General features: G+C 44.6%; 1 protein-coding gene across 7 annotated transcripts in view; it reads left to right on the top strand.

Moving 5' to 3' along the window:
• SYN3 (synapsin III) overlaps positions 1–22,165 on the top strand; it is a 460,089-nt gene that overhangs the window by 54,435 nt on the left and 383,489 nt on the right. For all 7 annotated transcript variants that reach the window (XR_006220212.1, XM_042993112.1, XM_042993114.1 and 4 more), the window contains exon 3: positions 6,084–6,141. Coding sequence is in view for 6 of the 7 variants with exons in the window: in XM_042993112.1 (XP_042849046.1) it covers positions 6,084–6,141 (58 nt within the window). In the remaining variant the exon portion in view is untranslated. The remainder of the gene's footprint in view (positions 1–6,083; positions 6,142–22,165) is intronic.

Below are 22,165 nucleotides of genomic sequence, written 5' to 3'. Positions count from 1 at the left end.
GTGCCTTTCACACATACACACACATCCAGAGCCTCTCACAGTCATCTTTGTAGCCTTTGGCCTTGGCAAAGAATAGGCTCCAAATACTGGATTGGTTAATGGATGACCTGGGCCACTTTACCAAGGAAGTGGCTCCTGACCCTTAGACTAGATTGGGTGTCCCTTCTGTGGGCTGACCTGGATCTTTGGGCTGGTGCCCTGTGTGGTCATTGTCCATTTATGAGTCTCTCCCTCCTGTTAGGTAGTAAGCTCCCTGAGGCCAAGGACTATGTTTTCTTCATACTTACTTCCTTGGAACCTATAGGCTCTGGCCCATAGTAGTTGATCAATAAATATGTGTTAAGCGTCTTTTGAAGAAGGCTTCCCTGACCAACCTGAGTCAGATCTCCCCTGCTCTTCACATCTTATCATCCATTGTGCATTTTATTCTTACCATTTGTGCATTTGTGCATTTTATTCTTACCATTTCTTTTTCACCTGGTTAGTCTTCTGACTTTTCTGGGAGCATGTGAGCTCCACAAGAGCAGGCACTTGTGGAGCAACCTTTCCTCTTATGCCTAATAGGGTGCCTGGTCTATATGAGGCCCAGGAAATGGTGGTTAAATAAGGGAGTGAATAGTGACCAGACCTACTCATGAAAATCTCCTTTTCTATTGCTGTCAGAAGCCAATGAGGGGCCATTTGTCATATCCAGTGACTTGGGGCTCTAGTTTCTTACCTGTAGAGATCCCTGTATGGGTGCAAGGGGCCTTGTCATCCTCAGAGGATCCCTCCCCTCCCTAACTCACTGGAGTTCCCTAATTGCAAGGTGGTATGGAGAGGCTGCCCCACCATTGGAGGGTCCCCGCTGGCAGTGGGAAGGGGCCAGGCAGGTTAGTTATTTTTTTCAAGTAAGTAATGGAGCTAGAATGGATCTCTGAATTGGACCTCTGTATTCAAAGGTCCTGCTTTTGCCACACCTCCATCCAACGGGCATGCCATGTGATTCTCATCTTGCTGACTGGGAAAGCCCTGAGCCTGTCTACCTTCAATGATTTCCTGCATGATCCATAGCCCATCTCCCCCTGCTTAAGTCCAGGCCACAAATAAGCAACCAATATGTTGCATCAGAAACATGAGACTCTCCTGGGCCAGATCCCTGCATCCCTGCCCTCCCTCCCTCCTCCTACAGGGGGGACCTGTGGGAAGAGGGCTGTGCCTGAGACAGAACATTCCTGACCCCTCCTCCCTGGGAAGGACATAGCCAAGGCCCAGCCACATTGACTCTACATCCCAGACACATTTATTAGGAGGGTGTCGCTTGGACACAGGTGGATCCTGTTTGTGCTAATTCTCCTCTTCCTTCTGCCCCTGCTGTCGCCATGAAAGAACTGAGTACCCGCTCCTCATAAATCTCATTCACACACCACATCCCGCCTCCCCAAACTTGGGATTTCCCACCCTAGGCAGCGCTGGTTTTATAATATTCTCCTTCCTGGTGCCTCTGATGTGGCAGTAAAATATGAGACCACCCACAGAGAAGGAAGCTTCCTGGAATCAAGAGTTTCCCCCACCCTCTTCCCAAGGCCAAGTCCTTGAGTGATTGGCTGGGATATTCAGGAGCTCATTATAAGAATAAACATATTGGGGCATTAGGAAGAAGTCTGCATTAGGGAGACAGCCTTCGGGCACAGTGAGGCCGTCCGTTTTGCCTGAGGTCAAACAGCCACGCAGTTACAAAGGCAGCAATCCCAGCCCCCAAGGCATCTAGAATTCCAGACCATCCCTACCCTTCCCTCTGCCAGACAGAACTGTTCAGAGGCAGCTCAAGCCTGAATGAGCCCCCGGCAAGGAGGCAGCAGTCTGTGTGGCCTGTCAGGAGACAGACTTCTGACTCCCAGCCAGGCAGGGGGATGGACTGCCTGACCCTCAGCTTCAGCCCAAGTCCGTCTGCCAGGCTCTGCAGTAAACATTCCAGAGATGGGCAAAACAAGTGTTTTTCCTGGGAAGGTGAGGCCTTGTGAAGGCTAGAGCTGCTTGGGTGGTATTCGTATGGTATAAAGTGCTCTGGGTTCTGGTTAGAATCGAGTTGAGGGCTTCCAGTCATTCAGGTTGGACACTGTACAACGACCCCACACTGTAATCAGTGCAGATTTGTAAGTGTATTACAACAGTGTGCCAGTAGATGACAGTAAAGTGTCTTGAGGACAGGATACGTTATGGCTTATCCTTGGAAGACTGTTCATTTACCCAGTTAGCAAACATTCGTTAAACATGTGCCTTGTGCCCTGGCACTCTGTGCCAGACTCCGAATTCATTGAGCACTGACACACAGTATCAGGTTTCCAGGAGCTCGTAGACTAGGTGTATTGGGGCAGGGTACAGACAAACACTGTGCCATTACAACATGGACTGATGCATCCTGTAAAGTACAGGATGCTGTGGGAACCCCAAGGAGGAACACCTAACCCAGCCTCATTAGGGGGGCACTTTTAAAGGAGGTGAGCGAGGATCTTGGAGGCAGCCAGGCAGAGAAGAGCAAGAAGCCATCCTAAGCAGAGAGAACAGCGGGTGCAAAGGCTCAGTGGTATAAAGTGTAGGACATGGCTAGGGAGTTGCAGGAAGTTGAGTGTGTCCGTGAGGTAGATAGAAAACTGGAGGAGAAATGGCCAATGTCAGCAGGGCCCTGCTGAATCCTGAAAATCTTGAAGCACAAGATCTAACTCACTGGTGCCACTTAGAGTTTTTATGTATCTTTGAACAGGGACTTCTCCATCTGGAATGTGTGGGGACTGATCCCTGCCCTACCTAGTAGGGTCTAATAGAAGGAGGGATATGAAGGTACTAGCAGGCCTTATATACCAACGATGTCTGCTTATTATTATCATCATCACTCATCGCTCATTGCACTGATCAGATCAAAAGGAGGTGAATCACATTTCTGTTTCGTAACCTCCATGAGGGTACAGAGAAAACACTCAATATTTCTTTGTTGTTGTTGATTCTGTTTTAGGCCCTGGGCTGTACACATTGGAGCTTACTATGTGCAGGAACTGTTCTCAGTGCTTTATACATCTTGTCTCAGTTAATCTTTACAACAATGCTGTGAGATAGTTACTGTTACTAGCCCTACTTCCCAAATGTGGAAACTCAGGCACATGGAGGTTGAGTGAGTTACCCAAGGTTTCACAGTAAGTGAGTGGTAGAGCTGAGAGTCCATCCATGTGGTTGCCCTGAGTCTACTACCCTCTCTTGCCTTGTTGCATAGAGGATGAGGTGAATTGATCACTACAGCCTTGGCTGTAGATGTTATCACCGCTTGACAAATGAGAAGACCATGTCCTAGAGGGGTTAAGTACCTTGGCTTAGAACATGTGGCGAGTGAGTTGTATGGCTCAGACTTTGCCCAAACCATGCTTTTTCCAGTATACCAGTGATTGTTCTCATTAGTTACTATTATGAGGTCCCAGGCCCACCTAGTACATCTTTTAAACCTAAGCTAGGGGGAACTTTGCCTTGAGCCACACAGCCTTGACTAGCTGTACCCCTTCTGACAGCAAAGGAGGGCCCTGTGCCAGGACCCCACAAATTGCACCCTTATACCATGCAGTGGATACAAAGAACCCTAGAATTCTTTGCCCAAAGGGACCCTGGCCCAATTCCATGCCTTGTGTAGGCCAGTTCCCTGGTCCATCCTTGGAAGGCATGGCCAAGGAAGAATGGTGGATGGGGGAATGAGTGAGGAGATGGAGTGTGGCCTGTGGGCTGAGCTATCCATGAGCCTGCACAAGAAGCCCAGGTGATTCAGGATTGAGAGGAGGGTGGGAGGAGAATCAGGGAAGACTGTAGGAACCAAGAGGAGGCAGTCCCCATGCCGCCTGGCTCTGGGTAGAACTCTAACAATTCCAAGAAGTTGAAGTTCTGACCCCTCCAGATCATGATGAAGTTGTCTTTGTCAAGGAAGGAAGACAGGCATGTTTTATTTAAATGTTTGCTAGCTTTGTTTATCAATTGTAAATATCAGACATATGATGCACAGGTGTCCATTTGTTCTCTTGCCCCAGGCCCCCACAGATATGAGAGGTGGACTTATCCCAGTGTCTGAAGTTTGCAGACACTACCTTTAAGGATTCGTGATAAAATTCACAAACTATGTGGAAAGGTTCCCTTTGTATGAGCCTCACTACACATTTTGTCAAACACCATGTCTGGGAGAGATAACAAAACCATCCTTTCAAGTCACAACAACAGCTCCTATACCACTAAAGTTTTGCATGTCTAAGCCTGTCAACCTAGTAAGAAAAAATTATCTTAATATTAGAGCTATCAGTCAGCGATTTGGGCAGTCTTGGAAAGAGGTGAACTCCACTGGCATTGCCTAAGTGTAGATAGAGACTCTTTGGAAGCAAACAGACTGAAGCTTGGTCAGAGAATCTGTAGGAAGGATTCTTTTTTTCACAAATGGAAGGCTGAAAAAATAGATGGTAACATGGATGTTCCAGGAAAAAGAATAGAGGAAACTAAGAAGATTCTTGGATGTACTACTTACAAATTATTGATTAGAACTCAGTCACATGGCCACCCCTAGCTGAATGGAGAGTTAGGATATTCATTCTTGTGTGTGTGTGTCCCAATCTGTAAACTCTCTTATTGTGGGGAAGAGGAGAATGGGTATTGGAACAAAAAGCTGTCTCTGCCCCAGAAAGGTTTATGGAAATGCTTAACACAGTGCTCGGTTTACAGCAAGTGACTAAGAACTATTAGTTTCTCCATACCAAAAATCCAAAAGAGCAAATGGAAACTTTTATTACTTTTGCCTTGTGTGTGGGAGGACATCTAAACCCAGAGTACCCCAACATTTGCTGCTTTTTTTCAGGGTTGAGCAAAAACATAGATGTGGAATTAGAAGTCCAGGACTCTAGTCCCTCAGGCAAAATATTTCGTTTCTCTGGGTTTCAGTTTTCTTTTTTATAGGATGGAAATAATAATGCCTTCTTCATGGTGGTGGTTGTAAGCATTAAATGAGAAAGGCTATATAGGCTCAAGCCTACAGCACAGTTTCTGGCACAGAGTAAATACTCAACAAGTAGGTTTTTTCCCCCATCTATCTCCACTCATTTATTCATCCAGCAAATATTAATTGAGCTCCTACTCTGTGTTAAGCACTCTGGTAGGTATTGGGAGTATTTGTGCCTTACTCTAAGTAGTTGTGTTATAGTTTAGTGACACACAGGCATTAAACACAGTTACCAATTATAACTATCTGTAATTTTAATAAGTACTATGAAAGAAGAGTATGAAAAGAAAGTCTATATGAGAAGAGAGAGGAAGGGGGCCAAGATTATGGTGCTTACTGAGAAAAATGGGCATTTGGATAGATTTGGGAAATAACTAGAATGTAGAATCAATGGAGATAGGGAGAGAGAAAGGGGTAACAAGAATGATGTCTATGTTTCTGCCTTGAGCAATGGGTAGATGGGATGCTATTTACTGATAATGAGAAGATAGAAGTAGGGATATAGAGGAAAGATGATGGATGGATGGATGGATGGATGGATGGATGGATGGATGGTTGGATAAAAGGACAGATGAGGGCTGCTTCATTGGACAGATGGACAAATGGAGGAATGGGTGGATGGATAGATAATTTATGGAGTATGTAGAGTATAACTCAATACAATAATAAAATAATTCTGCATTATTTACTTTTGTAGGATTCTTTATCTCATTTGATCTTTAAAATAGCCCTTAGAAATAAGTCACACAGATATTATCTTCCTTCTATAGATTATAAAATTGAAACAGGGTTGCCAAGTAGAAACAGAACCTGAGTCTCCAATCTTCCCATCCAGTATTCTTTCTCCTCTTGCACATAGTATATACAAATAATTAGAAAATCATAGTATATACAAATAATTAGAAAATACAAATAATTAGACAATAATTAGAAAAATAATTAGAAAAGTAGTCAAGGTGGGAGGAAAGAGCATGAAGTTACAAATGTGTCTGACATGTGCCCCTGGGGGTAAGGATTTTGAGAGAAGGGAGAAAATAATAAAGCAGTCTGCATCCTTACTCAGTGGTTTTCTTCCTCTCTTTAACAGGGCCAAATACTTTCATGGAAAGAAGGTGAATGGAGAGATTGAAATCCGAGTGGAGCAGGTAGGTTGGAGCTGGGTCTTTCGTGCTGTCGCCCTGATGTTTTCCACAGCAGGAGCCATTCCCAGGAGCAGCCTTGATCCTCATCTTATGTGGCTACCATGAGCCAAGATTACTAGAAAATCCAGGCTTATACCTGGGAATTTTATTACATTTCTTTAGTTTAATGTTTTTTGTTTTGTTTTTTTTTTTTTTTAGCATCATAACCTTTCTTCAGAGGAAATCTCAAGTAGGAGCCCATTCTACAAACTAGAGACAAGTAGATGTTCTCTGACTAGATGGGCATGGGGAACCCAAAAGTCTGTCTGCTCCATCCTGCTCCACCTTCCCTATTCTCCCCATGGCCCCCAAGGCATCTCCTTGGAACCAGTTGGACTAGGGAACACAGTGGGTTTGAATCCCAGCTCTCTCATTTAATAGGTAATGGGCAGGTGACTTACTCGCTCTGTGCCTCAATTTTCTTGTATCATTGTTGTTGGGATTAGATGATTTAAAACCTCAAAAGAGGCTAGAATTATGAATACTGACTCTTGTTGTTACTGTTAATATCAGCATCCAGGTACCTCATTTTATGGGGAAAGAAATACAGACTTGTTGAAGGCTATATAGGAAGTCAGTGGCAGAATTAGGACTAGAACTTGTGGTCTCCAGATCTAGGGCTCCTTCCGTTCATTCAGTGAACACTTGTTGGGGGCCTACTAAATGCCACGCATGGTGCTCAGCCTTAGGAGGGCACATCAGAGCATGGGCTCTGGAGCCAGAGTCGAGGTTTGAATCCTGGTGCCACCCCTTGGTTGAGCAGTATTTAAGCTCTTTGCAACTCTGTTTATCTGTACAACTGATTGTTGTACAGCACCAATTTCATTGGTGTAACTCATTGGTGTAATAGCACCAATTTCATAGGGTGACTATGAGGATCAAATGAGTTAGTCCATGAAAAGTACTTGGAACAGCACCTGGCACATACTGGGTACTTAGTAAATGTTATTCATTTATCATCGTCATAGTATCATCATCATCAAAGACAAATTGTTAATAAGATAGACAAGGTCTCTACTATAAGATGAACTCAGAAAAGTGCAATAAGAAAATAGAGGGGTGTGACATTTTCAGCATTCTTTGAGTTTGGTGTGTTGGAGGAACAGAAAACCTTTCTGAGCATCCAATTTGAGTTGGCTTAGTATTGAAACACCTTAAACTTGAATTTCAATTTGATCTTGTGGCTTTCAAGTCAGTCCAATGTCTACTGGTTTTCCTTCCATGGCAAAGAGCGGTTATTTTTGTTCACTTAACAAATATTTGTCAAACGTCTGTCTACTACGCTAGCTAGCTAACATGGGGAATAAAGATATAGAGACAGAGGCTCTGTCCCCAAAATTTTGTGGTCTAGGAAGGGAGGCAAGATAAGTCTTCACAGAACCTCATTACAAGTGAAATCCAAGAAAGAGAGGTCCAAATTTGGCGCTATGGGCAGCAGAGACCACAACTAATTGAGGGAGTCAGGCTGGCTCTGAGGAGAGGGTGGTATTTGGAGGGCATCTTAAAGGATGGGTAGGATTTCCACAAGTGGAGGTGACAACATGAAGAGTACCTGAGAAGGAAGCAGTGTGAGCAATTTTAAGGAGGCTGGAAGTACAGGTTATGGGATGGTAGGAGTCTAGTTTGGTTGACTTCAAAATAGGACACATCATCTTCCCCTAGCCCCAACCTACTTGTCCTCCCAAGTTCCGTCTCTCAATAAAGAGTGGCACCCTCTAACCTTCCACATTAGCCAGAAGCCTGTACATTCTCCTAGGTGCCTCCCCTCCCTCTGCCACTACACCTATTCAGGGACCAGAACCTGTTGACTCCACAACCCTGTCTCCAGTCCATCTACTTCTTTCCATCCTTACTATCTAGATCCTTGGCTGAACCATCATCAACTCTCATCCAGTCTACCTAATCAATAGCCTTCTAATTCTATCTTTTCACCCACTTCCCATTTATTTTTAGTATTAAAGCCAGAGTGATCTTTCTAAACAAGCAAATAGATTCTTTAAAGTGTTCACTTTTAAATCTCTTCCTCAAAGACTCCGTCTCTGAGCCCTCACACCTGGATCTAGATCGGCTAACCTGGTTATTCCCTATCATAACATCCAACTTGGCCTTCCTAGCCCTTATCCATATATTTAGGTGTGGGATTATTTGCATGAGTGTAGGGACAATGACTGTTTGGAACTCTCTTTGTTAAGTAGCACAGGGCCTGGCACATTCTAGAACTGAAGAAATATTTGCAGAATGAATAACTGATAGATTCCACAGATTCCAGGCTGCTTGTCAGTTTCCAAGGGAGATAAATCACTGTTTCTTAATCTTCTCTCAAAAATCTGGGTTTTCCATAAACCATCTGGTAAATGCTCAGTTGCCAATTCAGCTAGCCCTGTCTCCTCCCATTTGTGAAAACCCCAGAGGCATGTTTTAATTTTACCCACTTATCTCAGTGATGCCCCTAGACCCACTTATGGGTACAAAATCTATGAGTAGGAGTCATCAGGAGCATCATTGAGAATTGCCCTAAGAATAACTCACTCAGGGGCTCTGGGGACACTCAGCCAATCAATGAAGGCTACAATCATTCTGGAAAATGTTGGCTAATTTAGAGTCATCCTGATTTCCAGCCATCCCCCTCCATAGAAGCCGGAAGGGAAATTAGCCAGGCGACCAAATAGCAGGTTATTTGGGCATTTTTTCCCTGAAAGACATGCCTTCCTAAACCCATCTTAGAGTCTGAATTGTTTGCCTTTTTCATCTGGATGAATAGGTGGGACACATAAGCAACCCCCCCAGGAATCTCACATGTATCCTCTCGCACTTGGGAAAAGTCTTAGGATGGAAGGCACTGTTTAGTCTGAGCTGGCCTCACATTTTGGAAGTCTGTCTCCCAACGAAGGGCCAAATTAACCAGATAATTGCACTGTCTGGGTTTTGCTGGACAGAGCGAATGAGTTAGTTGTGGTTGGCCTAGAGGAAGCCTCCGCCCCTTCTCTCCACCCTCTTCCCCCCAGTTCAAAAACTGCTTGCCTCAGCTCTTGCAGAGCCACGAATCAAGAAACTCTGAGGAGGCCAAAGGGGGGACTGCATCATGTTGCATTCTATTACCCAGAATGCCCTATTGACTCTGTGGGGCCTCACAGCAGTGTCCTCAGAAGGTCTGAGACGTTCCAGCCAGGGTGCCGGCATGTCAAATTCTCCTCTATTTATATTTGAGGCAAAGGGTCTTTTTCTCCACAGGTACAAGTTACCCCTCTGTGGGACTAAGCAATGAGGTTGATGAATGGATTAATATCAAACAGACTCAGTTCTGAGAAATTAGCAGACTAGGACTTGGTGGGACAGAGCCGTGGGTTTCATTCCTTTCTAATAAAAAAAGGCTGCAATTACAATGGTGAGACTTTCCTCCATGATAATAGAGGTACCAAGGCATAAGGAATGCCAATGTCTGCTCTAGCAGATGGAAAGAAAGGCAAGAGAAGGTAAAGAATCTGCCCTTGACTCTAGTGAAGGAAGCTGGACAAAGCCACACATTTACATACGAATGCCAGTGGCTCCCTTTGAGTCCTGCCTTTGTGTGATGTAGGAGTTGGGATGGGGTTAGGTGGATGTGTGTGGATCCCAGAAAAGGCTCTTGATTCAAGTCCTGTTCATCTTCTGCTCTTCATATATTTCCTCAACTCAAATGTCTTATGGAAGCAAAGGTGGGATTTTTCTCTTAAAATAGTTTAAACACTCAACACCATCATGTATATATTTTGCATACCCACGTCAGCCTTCCATCCACAGTTCTTTATGGGACAACCTTTCTTCGAATGGACCTTTGCTGTAGAGATTAACTGTAAAGGCCATGTGACATTTCAAGAAATAATTATCAACAAGATAGAGAAATGAAGGTTGAATGTTAATTCAGATTGGTGAGTTGGGAACAGGTTGAACAGTACCTGGACTAGGAAATGATTACTTGGTAGAGATACACCTTGAGAGAAATACATGTAATGGCTTGCTTAAGGGCTGTGCCCTTGGCTTTGTTCTGTTCCTTAATAGAGACTTATCAAATTACATTTGCTGATGGCTTGAAGCTGAATGAGAGAGAGAATATGCTATATTAAATTAGATACAATCAAATTTCATATTGAAAACATGGAGTTTTCCCTATGGAAAGACTCAGCGGAAGAAGAGCAAGACTAGAAAGACTTAGCTTACTAAAATCACATGAGGAAAGGAAAGACCAAAGATTTGAACAAATTCTTAATATTTGTGGAAGAAGTATAGAGTGGAGGTTAAGACTGGCTTCAGGGTGGATCTCAGCTGTCTGGAGATGAATCTCAGCTCTACAGTATTTTAGTTGTTGACCTTCTATTTATAACATCTCTATGCATGTTTCCTCATCTGAAAAATGAGGATAATAATATCTGCCCCCTAGAGTTTTTGTGTGGATTAAATGAGTCCGTGTAAATTACAAACTTAGCGTGGTTTCTGGCACATATATTAGGTTCTCGATAAACTACAGCTAATGGTTGCTGCTCCCCCAAAACCTGATGCTACTTCAGGCTACATTATCAAAGTACAGCATTTAGAACCCAGGAAGGCGATGGTACATAAGCACACATAGGCACATACGCACACGCTCTTTCACACACGGCACATGCACACCCTGTCTCTGTCACAATACACTCTGTGACACACTCACACGTGCATGCACACACATACACACACGCAGATACTATGCTAGTCAGACTCTAGTGACAGATCCCATTTTGGTGTCACACCATAAGGAGGTATTCCATGGAATACCTTCTGAGGAGAGTGATTGGTGTAAGTGGAGTCTGACATCCCTGAGCAAAGTGGACCAGCATAAGGAACTGGAGACGTTTAGTGCAGAGGCAGAGCAGGCTTTAGTAGGATCCCATTTGCTCTGTGCAGAGTATCTGTCATCTGAAGGAGTAGGTGAGATAGTAAGTTACTGTATGTTGAATACTTGCAAGGTAAGGCTGAATGCTTTTCATTGTTGGGGTGACACTGTCATTGCCTCCATCTTACAGAAACTGAGGCTCAAAGGGAATAAGTAGCTTTCCCAAGGTTGCCCGACTTTTAATTGGCAGGATCCTGTCTTTGAACCCAGGCAGCCTGACTTCGGGGCCCTCCTACTGTCTATTACATTTTTCTGCCAGTGTGCAGATGTCAAGGGCAATAACCAGGTATGTTGGTTAAGTCACTTCACATGCATAACCTTATTTCATTCTCACCACCACCCTTTGAGATGGCTGCTATGAATGGCTCCCCCATTTGGCAGATGAAGAAAGTGAGGCTCAGAAAGGTTAAATACCCTGTTTGAAATGAGTGATAAAGGAGGAATTTGAACCCAGGCTTCATGTGCAGGTGTGCTGAAAAACCACCCTAGATTCTCTCGCTAGGATTAGAGTTCAGTCTAATAGTACAATTCTACAAGAACATGGATTTCAACTTGCTCTAAACAGAAACTATTAATCAGTAGAGTAATGATGACTGGGCCATGCCCCTTGGGTAGGTGGGGAGTTCCAGCAGAAACTGGGTGGTTATTGTTGGGAATATTTCACAGGAAATTTATGTACCTACTAGGAGATGAACCTTTATTATTTTTCTCTTTTATTTATATTTTGGGTAAAGGTAATATATACATATAGCCAAAAATTGAAAAGGTAAAAAATGGTATCTGATAAAAAGTCTACCTCCAACCTTGCCCCTACTAATCTGTTTTCTTTAACCATTATTAACCAGTTCATTTAGCCACTAGTTTCTTGGGCAACTATCTGTTTTTTTCCAAAGTTTATTTTTTTTATTTTGAGAGAGAGAAAAAGCATGAGTTAAGGAGGGACAGAGAGACAGAGAGGGAGAGAGAGAATCCCAAGCAGGCTCCGTGTTGTCAGCATAGCCTCCAATGCGGGGCTTGAACCCACAAACCATGAGATCATAACCTGAGCCAAAGTCAGATGAGATTTTAATTTTTTTTTTAACGTTTATTTATTTTTGAGACAGAGAGAGACAGATCATGAATGGGGGAGGGGCAGAGAGAGAGGGAGACACAGAATTGGAAGCAGGCTCCAGGCTCTGAGCCATCGGCCCAGAGCCCGACGCGGGGCTCAAACTCACGGACCGCGAGATCGTGACCTGAGCTGAAGTCGGACGCTTAACCGACTGAGCCACCCAGGAGCCCCTCAGATGAGATTTTAAATGCAATGATCAAATATACATATATGTGTATTTTCCTTTGTTTTTCATAAATAGCAGTTTGTTCAAAAAACATTAACCACTATAGATATTTCAGAAGAAAATTTAATGGGAGGATTGATTCCAAATGGTTCAAAAGGGAAAATCATATCCAGAGCCACAACAGCCCTGCATTCACTGCTGCTGTTGTCACTACCACTATGGCCAGTGGAGAACCCAGAGCCTGTGCTCCCACTGATGCCGTAGGAATTGCCACCAACCTGCTGTATCTGCTGAGGCTGTTGGGGAAGCTTTCATAACTACCACCAGAAGCAGAATGATTGCTACCTCCTTCCTAACTTCAACTCTTGCATAAATGGCTCCCATTGGTAGAAATTAACTGGAACCATGTGGCAAAAGAATCTGGGAAGTATAGATTTAGGCTTTCAGCCCCCATAGTGCAGGAGACAAGGATGGGTGTGGGACTGGGTGGCAATAGACAGTGAACAATAGTCTATCCCTTTAGCTGTTCAAAGTCCACACATACTTATCTGTTCTGTTCCGTACCCTTTCTCACTTAATGTATCCGGTTGTGATTCCGCAAGAGTATGTGCAGAGCTGCCTCATTCTTGTTAATGATTGCCAAGGGTGCTGTCATATGGATATCCAATAATTTATATTTCATAATTTTACTAATACAAATAATGCCGAACTTATGTCATTTCAAACATTTGGTAGCGTATCCATAGGATTCCTTCCTGGAAATAGAACGAGCCCCAGGAGTATTGTATGCCGTGGGTGCTGTAATGCACCTTGAGGAATAAAGGACTTTCCCCAGCTGCTGGCATTGCTACCAGAAGCCAGCTCTCAGCAGTCAGCCCTCTTTTGGAAGTGCCTCAGGTGAGGAGAGCTGACTTGTCCAAGCTCACATCTCTTTCCTGGTGGCAGCCACATTCAGTGGCTGGACAGTATGAAGACCTTGCCCATTTACCTCAGTTTGGGACAACTCTGAAGGAGTTGAAGCTCCCAGCTCAGAGCTCTTTGGTGAGATGGCAGTGCAGCCTGCCTTCTCCTTCCCCCCAGTGCTGCTTTCTTCCTCTTACTGCCCATCCAGTGATGGTGATCCTCGGAGTGTTCCCTGATGGACCTCCCATAGGCTAGTGTCTGTCTCAGAGTGTACCTCCCAGTGTAAGTATACACTTACCATTATGATAGCTATTGCCAAGTTGCCCTCCATAGAAGCTGTATAGATGATCTGTAAGACCCTTCTGGTGTGGAGTTCTAGGAGTGTGATTGATCCATGGTTTCTGGGGTCCTTCATGCACAGAATGCTCTCCTGGTTTCAGCCAAGCATTGATGCTGAACTCTGAAGTGCTCCATATTTTGCTTTTCCTATTTGACCTCCTTGTGTTTGAAATTCACCAGAGCTTGGCATTTCTCTGCAGGGCCTGAGTCCGGCAGAACCCTACCCGCTCTGATCCACTAAGCCTTGTTTTGTTAACACAATCCTGCAAGATTTATTTGTTTGGCTTGGCTTACCCTGACCTCAGACGTTCTGTTTTGTATTATTGTTAAAAGCGTGCAGGTCTCCATGGAGGCCTTTTTCTTTTCAAATCTAAGAACCAGCTGGGGGAATGAAAAAAGCAGGTGGGACACTAGGGAGTATTAGCTGAAACATAACTCATTAGAGGAGCAAGTGTCTCTCTTTTTAACCATGGCATTGATTAACATGGGTGAGTTTATCACCATCCTGGCTCTACATTTAGACTCACCAATTTAAGGCCGTAGAGAAATGGAGAAACAATAGGAATGGTGATGGTGGTTAACTTTGAACATTTTCTGTATGCTGGGTGTCATGTTAAATGCTTCCTGTGCCTTAACTTATTCCACACAGTGTGCCTGTTGGTGAGGAAGCTGAGGCTCAGGGAGCTTAAATAAATTGCCCAGCCAGGTCACATAGCTTGTATGAATGTCCTGCAGCTGGGATCTGAACCTGGGTCCAGCTGACTCCAGGGTCCTGCTTCTTAACCAAAGTAGACCTATCAGAGTATATGTTGGGTCTTGAATTTGTCTTCAACGAGTTTTTTTGTATTTCCTCTCTAACCCAGGTTCCTCGAGCACGTAATCCCACCGTCCTTTCCCATTTCACCCTACTCTTTTGATCTGCTGGGTAAATTACAAATTAAGAGATGTCCTTCCAGCCACACTCTTCCTTTCCTTACTAACCTGGATGGCTCTTACTTATCATTTGATGTTTCTGGCTTATTGCTGGATAGTTCCCCTGTTAATAGTTCTGTTTGTTCGTTGTTCCCCCCGCCCCAAGAGCAAATGTTTACTATTTGTCTCTAAGTGTAGCTGTACACTTTGGACTACATGAAGTGCATATTAGCTCCAACTGGAGCCAGACCACCTGGGTTTGAATCCCAACTCTGCCACTCCCTGAGCAACCTTGAGCAACTAACTTAACTTCTCTGTGCTTCAATGTCCTCATATGTAAGATGAAAGTAATAGTAGTAATAATAGCAATCACAAGATGTACCTACAGAGTTATACAATCAAAGTAAATTACCACATGTAGGGCACTCAAAGCAGAGCCTGGCATATAGAAAGTGCTAAGCGTTAGTAGCTAGTCTTACAATCATCTTTACATTGTTAAACACATCAACAGAATGATTTCTAGGTGTCAGTCTCTGGGATTATTCAGAAATGCAGAGTATATAATCCATGCTTAAAGAAGTTTGCTGTGTAGTTGGAGGGGTGGGATAAGAAATATAAAATGTCCATGTGTATGTGTGTGTTTTTTTATTATTTACATATATGTCCAATCATATTTCCCCAAAACATAATGGCATTCAACTGGGATCTGGTGCAAACTTCTAACTTTTCCTTGATAGCAAATATCCTGGTAGAGGTGTTCAATAAATGTTGAGTAGATGTGTGAGTGAATGGGTGGTGTGGTACAATCATAGTACGGTGGGGCTAGAAAGAGACCTTGGGGATCATCTAATCCAACCTGCTTGTTTAACATCTGAGTTTCAGAGCAGGGAAGTAACTGTACACAGCACACACATCACATTATGGCTGGAGTCCAGTGTAGAGACACCAGGCTCCCGTCTCCCATGTCACCATCTTTCCTATTACATCTCCACCTGCCAGTGTTATTTTTGTCTTCCGCTTTTAAGAAGCCATTAGGCCCTTCTGATGGTTTTGGTAGCAAACAAGTTAATCTCATTCTCTAGTTGTGAAGTCTGTATTTTCCACATTTACCTGCAAAAGGCCTTCCTGTGGGGGCAGCCATGTCTAGGTTGGATGCTGAGCCACAGGGGATGGCCAAAGGCGAGCCCCAAATGAGGGCCGGGGCGAGCGGATATTGAGGGGGCAGGTGGATATTGAGACTGTGGCTGCATGAGCCCTGCTGATTCTAAATACAACACAGACTGCTTTATCACTTCGCGGCCCACCTCCCTGGTTTAGCTGTACTACTCAGCTCCTTAATCAACAATGAGAAGGCAGGAGCCATGAGAATGGAAGCAAGTCGATCTTCTCATGCTGGGCAATCCAGCTCATAGTTCTGTAGCCTCTACCTACTATGTGTGGTCACTTACCCTTCCTCACTGCCACCTCCCTCCATCAATATCTCCTCTGCCCCCTGTTAGTATCATGGATGAATGAGACTCCAGTGGAAATTAAGGAGCAGTTTTGAAGGAGAACTAAATAAACCCTTTAATTTCTTGAGGGCTGTGTATTAAAACAAATACACACAACTTGACTTATCTCAACCCTCTCCTTAATTCAAGAAACACATACTGAGCACTTGCTCTGCCCTTGGCCTTAATGACAGAGCTTTCCACTCTCACAGTGGAAAGATAGACAGTGGGGGGCAGTGACTGTAATGTGTCAGAGACCTTTGCAAAGCCTAGTGAGCACAGAAGAGGGATCACCACCCTTGCCTTGGAACATTCTTAGGAAAGGCTTCACAGAGAAGCTAATACTCTGTGGGGGGTTGGGGAAAATAATTAGCTTTGTATCAGGCTGCAAAGGAGGGAGATATCACGCCTGCCAGCTAAAGACTGCATTTTAGGGGCACCTGGGAGGCTCAGTCAATTGAGCATCTGACTCTTGATTTCAGCTCAGGTCATGATCCCAGGGTCATAGGATCAAGCTCTACATCGAGGCTCCACCCCGAGCACAGACCCTGCTTAAGATTCTCTCTCTCAATCTCTCTCTCTCTCTCTCTCTCTCCCCCTCTGTCCCACTTATACACTCTCTCTCTAAAATAAAATGATAATAATAATAATAATAATAATAATAGGCATGTTTTAAATCTTAGTTTGTCACAGATGGGGAAAATGACCAGACTATAGGGTGCATGAGAAGGGGGAATGGGAAATAAAGCTAGAAAAGAAGACAGAGAATAGTTTCATCAGGATGGGCTTTGTGTGGCATGGCCTATCACTGGAAATCATGTCCTAGAGTCAGTGAGGACATACTTGTTAGATTTTTAAGTCATGGAGTGATATGATCAGGTCTTTGTTTCAGGATGAACATGCTGATAGTAGTTTGGAAGATTAGCTGGGTAGGAGTGGTGGCCTGAGACTGGAGGCAGAGAAGCTCAGCTCTGGGTTGGGTGAAAAAGGCATCTTATCCTTGAATATTGTGCTTGGGGCTGAGGTTCAGGGGACCTGGTAACTATCCAGTGAACTGGATAACTAAGACAGGTAACTAAGGACTTGGTAACTATCCAGTGAATGCATGTCAGTCCCTGCCACATGGTCTTTAGCTTCATTCTGTACCTGCAACTTGCATTTGAAAGGGGAAGAGATGACCTATTTTTTCTTTAAAGCAGAGACGATGGAACCAGAACCACATGATGTGTTTGCACTGGCATCCCATAAAAGCAAGCGCTGTCAACCGCTTCTTATTCACCACCTTTGTCAGCCACTTGCCCTGACCCATTTCACCCCCACATTCCAGTTTACTCTCAGTCTGCCTAATCTCTGGCCTTGTGATGCCTTCGACTGCTTATGATCTCCCTCTTCTGCCCCCTCCTCCCGACTTCTGCCCCTCCTCATACCCTCTCTAGCTTTGACCTTCAGCTTTTGCTCGGCCACTCTTTACATTTACTGAGCCGGCTCTGCTGTCCTGTCTACCATTTGGGGTCTGGCCCACTCCCTGATGAGAGGACCTCCCCCTGGCTTTTCACCCTGACTCTGCCAACAGCCCCTGCCCGGATGTGCTTACACACAGGATTTCAGCCTTGCATTTTAGTAGAATCCAGGGTTATTAATTAACCCAGGGTGGAGCCTATTATGAAACATCCCAGAAAGCTGGAACAGACCAAAGGGACTTCTGAACTCGCAGCAGGGAAAAATGCCTTTTAATTGACTGGGATGACTTCACCACAAAAATCTGTCTAGCTGTTATGCTAAACTGGAAACTAATCTATTAGATTGTCTAAGGAATCTCCCAACCCGCCCTGACCAGAATCTCCTGAGGAGAGAAGCCAGGCCCGCACATAAATAGGACTTCTGCTTTGAAATGGATTCTTTTGGATCCTACCCAGACTGGCTACATTTTCCAATCCTTGAGTAAAAGAGGGGATGCTGATACCTGAGAATGAGTTCATATGTCCTACCATGTCTACCTTTAAGATCACATAGGAACTATTCTAAGGAGCTGCTTACTTTAGAATTCAGCCCAGGCTGAACCTCTCTGGGACCACTTCTCTCAGGAAGTTTAGAGAGTGACATGAACGAATTTCCATGGATGGTGCTGTCCTGGGCTTGGAAGGGATCGATGGGAATAGCCACTGTCTGATCCCATGCTTACATGGCATGTGTACACTAAGCACTTCATATGGATTAGTTCATTTAATCCCCATCACTTCCTGTGAAGGTAGGTATTAACATGTTTCCCCATTCTCTAGCTGAGGAAACTAAGGCTAAGAGAGGTTATAAGGGGGCACAGCTTACAAGTGGCAGAGGCGGAATTCACAGTTATCCAGATGCTATTTTAGGGGGCAAGGTGTATTACAGAGAAGTAAAGTCTGGGCAAAACGTGGTGAATTTCTTCTCATGTGTAAAGGGCTGGCTTGTGTCTGAGACTTGTTCCATGGGACTCAAGCTTGGCCTCCAAGGTCCTCTGTGAGCTAGTCGCTGCCTACCTTTCTTTCTTCATCCCCTTCATTATCTAACTTAGGCTGTAGTCCCAGAAAACCCCTGGTAGCTCCCCACCCATCCTAACACTACCATCTTCTGTCTACATCCCATCCATGCCTGTGCTTATGAAATCTCTCCTCCTAGGACATCCTTTCCCAAATTTTGCTGCAACGTCTTCAAGATTTAGCCTTGGCCTTGTTTCTGTTCTGCTTCCCCTGACCACCCAGGGGAGGCAGGACCAGTTGCCCCTTATCCATGCTCTCACACAAGCATTTCTACCATTTTCTACCATTACACTTACCAGATTGCTTTGAGGTTACTAGTCCACCGGCCTGTCACTCCCTTTAGAGAACATGGACAGTATGTTTATTCATTCTATAAATATGTATTGAGTGCCTACTATGTGCTAGGGCTACAGTGGTGATTGAAAACAGATGTGGTCTCGAGGAACCTGGCTGGCTCAGTCAGTTAAGCCTCCGAATTCAGCTCAGGTCATGATATCGTGGTTCATGAGTTTGAGCCCCACATTGGACTCTGTGCTGACAGCTCAGAGCCTAGTGCCTGCTTCAGATTCTGTGTCTCCCTCTCTCTCTCTGCCCCTCCCCTTCTCACACTCTCTCTATCTTGCTCAAAAATAAATAAACATTAAAAAAATTAAAACAAAAAACACAGATGTGGTCTCTACTGGATAGAGCTTAAAATCTAATGGAGAAGACAGATACGAGTCGCATAATCAGTCTCTCTCTCTCTCTCTCTCTCTCACACACACACACACACACACATACACACCATAATTACAAATTGATTACGAGCTGTGAAAGAAAGATACACAGTGTTACAGGAGCATGTGGTGGGTAGGCTACCACTGGGTACTTATTCAGGTACTTAGTAGATGCTCCAAGTACCCAGATACATAATCTGTCATCATTTCATATCTCTCTAACTTCTCTGTGGTAAGGAAAAATCAAACAGTGACAGGGAAAATATTGGATCCACCATAAGAACTTCCCCGGAGATAGACTTACCAAAATACCCTATTGTCTGGTAAATGACACAGGTAAAGCACTAGTCTGACATGAATGATACATGGAAAGCAATGATACATTACAATACAGGTAAAACGTGCTTGAGTGAGCACGACGTGCCAGCCACTGTCTGAGAATTCATGTAATCTCCCCACAACCCCACCAAGGAAGTACTGATGGAAATAAGACCCGACAGGGTAAGTATCCTGCTGATGGCCCCACAGCTGGTAGGCGGGAGAGCTGAGATATGGAAGCTCCAAAGATGCCCTGGAGCCCACACTGCTGACCCTACATCTCACCGCCTCTCACCCTTCTATAGAACTGGGGCTCATCAGGCACACTTCCTCACCCAAGGTCGTGGTGCTGGTGAGACAGAGAGCCAAACTATGCCCACCCTGTCTCTTCTTTTCCAAGTCTGGCTTTGGAGTTTCTAGGGGAATGGGCGCCTGGGTGGCTCAGTCAGTTAAGCATCCGATGCATGATTTTGACTTAGGTCATGATCTCACGGTTCATGAGATTGAGCCCCATGTTGGGCTCTGTGCTCACAGCATGGAGCCTGCTTGAAATTCTCTCTCTCTCTCTCTCTCTCTCTCTCTCTCAAAATAAATAAATAAACTTAAAAAATACAAAAAAGAATTGAGTTCCCAGGGGAAGAACTTGGCAGTGATAAGAAGGCAGCACCAGAGAGGAAGCGGAACTGAGCCTCATCTGGGGGCATCAAGGGTTGCGCTTTGTAGGTTCTGAGTGCGAATTCAAGGAAAGAAGGAAGATTAGTTACTGCAGGTCAGCTGTGTGCTCCTCGTCAGCCTCATGCTTCCTGCATGCTGCTGTATTCAGCCCTTCAGCAGTGCCTGTGGTGTGAGTCTCATTATTGTCCTGTTGAGGAAACTGAGGCCAAGAGAGGTGAAGTAGGTATTTGTGTAGTTAGTGGCGGAATTGCTACTGGAACCTATATCTGCCTGTTCCAAAAGCCCATAATTTTCCCCTTAACTCACCCATTGCCCAGCCAGCCCTGGAAAAAAAAAAAAAAGGCTTGCGACGTCTGGCCTAATGCAGTTTTTCAGATTGGTTTTCTTGGAGACCATGGATAGCCCATGTGGGTTTTCTGAGCTCCCTGTATCTGTTGCTGGTACCTTTCTTTGCTCCCTGAGCAACAACCCTGAAGTTCCCCTCATGGGCTTCTGGGTGGGTTCTTAGCCTGTTTAAGATGGAATTGAACCAGGTGACCTCCCCACCCACCCCACCTCAGGGCCTACATTCTGTCCAGACAGGGAGGAGACCGGCAGCCCACCCCTCTGGCTGCCAGGAAAAGCAAGGGAAACAGACGGGTGAATCTCCCCTGGTGGGGCCAGCCACACACCAGGAACCCTAACTTTGCATTCATTGGACAGAACCAGGTTTTGATCATTTGTCTTAATTTGCTTATTCTCGTGCAGCTGCGTTGGTCTGTCTGGCTCCCTTTGCCCTCCTCGGTCCAGGCTCCTCCATGTCTGTGGGATGAAGGCCAGAATCCTTAAGCAGCCCCATGGCTCTTCCCAATCAGGCACCGGCCTGCCTTTCTCACCACCTCTCTTTTCCTCTTTCTGCTCAGTGGTGCCCCCGAGAGTCCTTGGAGGAGCCAATATTTAATTTCGATGGTCTCTTGTTTACAGCAGCTTTTCTCTTAGGTTCCACATCTCGCTTTCCAAAAATGTGATTTCTATGAATATCTATCCATCTGTCTCTTCTTCCATTCCTATACCTTTTTATTTATGTGTTCACCTTCTCTCTAAAACCTAGGTCATGCTCCACTCCTTTTTTGTGCTCTCTAATAGTTTAGAACTAGCCTTCTTTCCCCTAAACACCTTCATGAAATTTAGTATTTCATAGTACCAATAATAGTGATAATATAAGGACTCCCATATATTAAGCATTTGCTGCATACACACACATACACACACGCATGCCTGACACTCCACCAAGATTTGCTATACATACCCTCCCTTCATCCTCACAGTGGCCTTGTAAGTTATCTATTACTATCACAGGGGAAGAAATGAGGATTCAGAGAGGCCCAGCAGAGCAGCTTTCAGTTGGCAGAGTCATGATTCGACCCCTGGTTCCCAAGCAGCCCATACCCTATTCTCCTAACTCCCACTGCAACCTCACCCCTCATTTTGGGGGATATGAATCTACTGCTGTCCCTTCTGGTTTCTTCTAACCCTCACTTTAATTGTCCTTCACTATATATTTATTGGGGAATGACATTAAGATTCTGAAGTAAACAGGCTCATTTTTACTAATTCTTATTACTATTCTGTATTTTACTCACGTGGAGGAAAATTTTTTGTTGCCTTAGAAGAAAGAAGAAATATTTTGGGGTGCATGGGTGGTTCAGTCGGTTAAGCATCCGACTTCGGCTCAGGTCATGATCTCATGGTTCATGAGTTCGAGCCCCATGCCTGGCTCTGTGCTGACAGCTCAGAGTCTCAAACCTGCTTTAGATTCTGGGTCTCATTCTCTCTCTGCCCCTCCCCCACTCCTGCACATGCACACACTCTTTCTCTCTCTGTCTCTCAAAAATAAATAAATTTAAAAAAATTTTTTTTAAAATAAAGAGATATTTTGAGGCAATTTGGTGTGATG

The sequence above is a fragment of the Panthera tigris genome, chromosome B4 (assembly GCF_018350195.1).
Source record: "Panthera tigris isolate Pti1 chromosome B4, P.tigris_Pti1_mat1.1, whole genome shotgun sequence".
NCBI classification, from domain to species: Eukaryota; Metazoa; Chordata; class Mammalia; order Carnivora; family Felidae; genus Panthera; species Panthera tigris.
The sequence above is the reverse complement of the archived record's forward strand: the minus strand, read 5'-3'. Positions and strand labels throughout refer to the sequence as shown.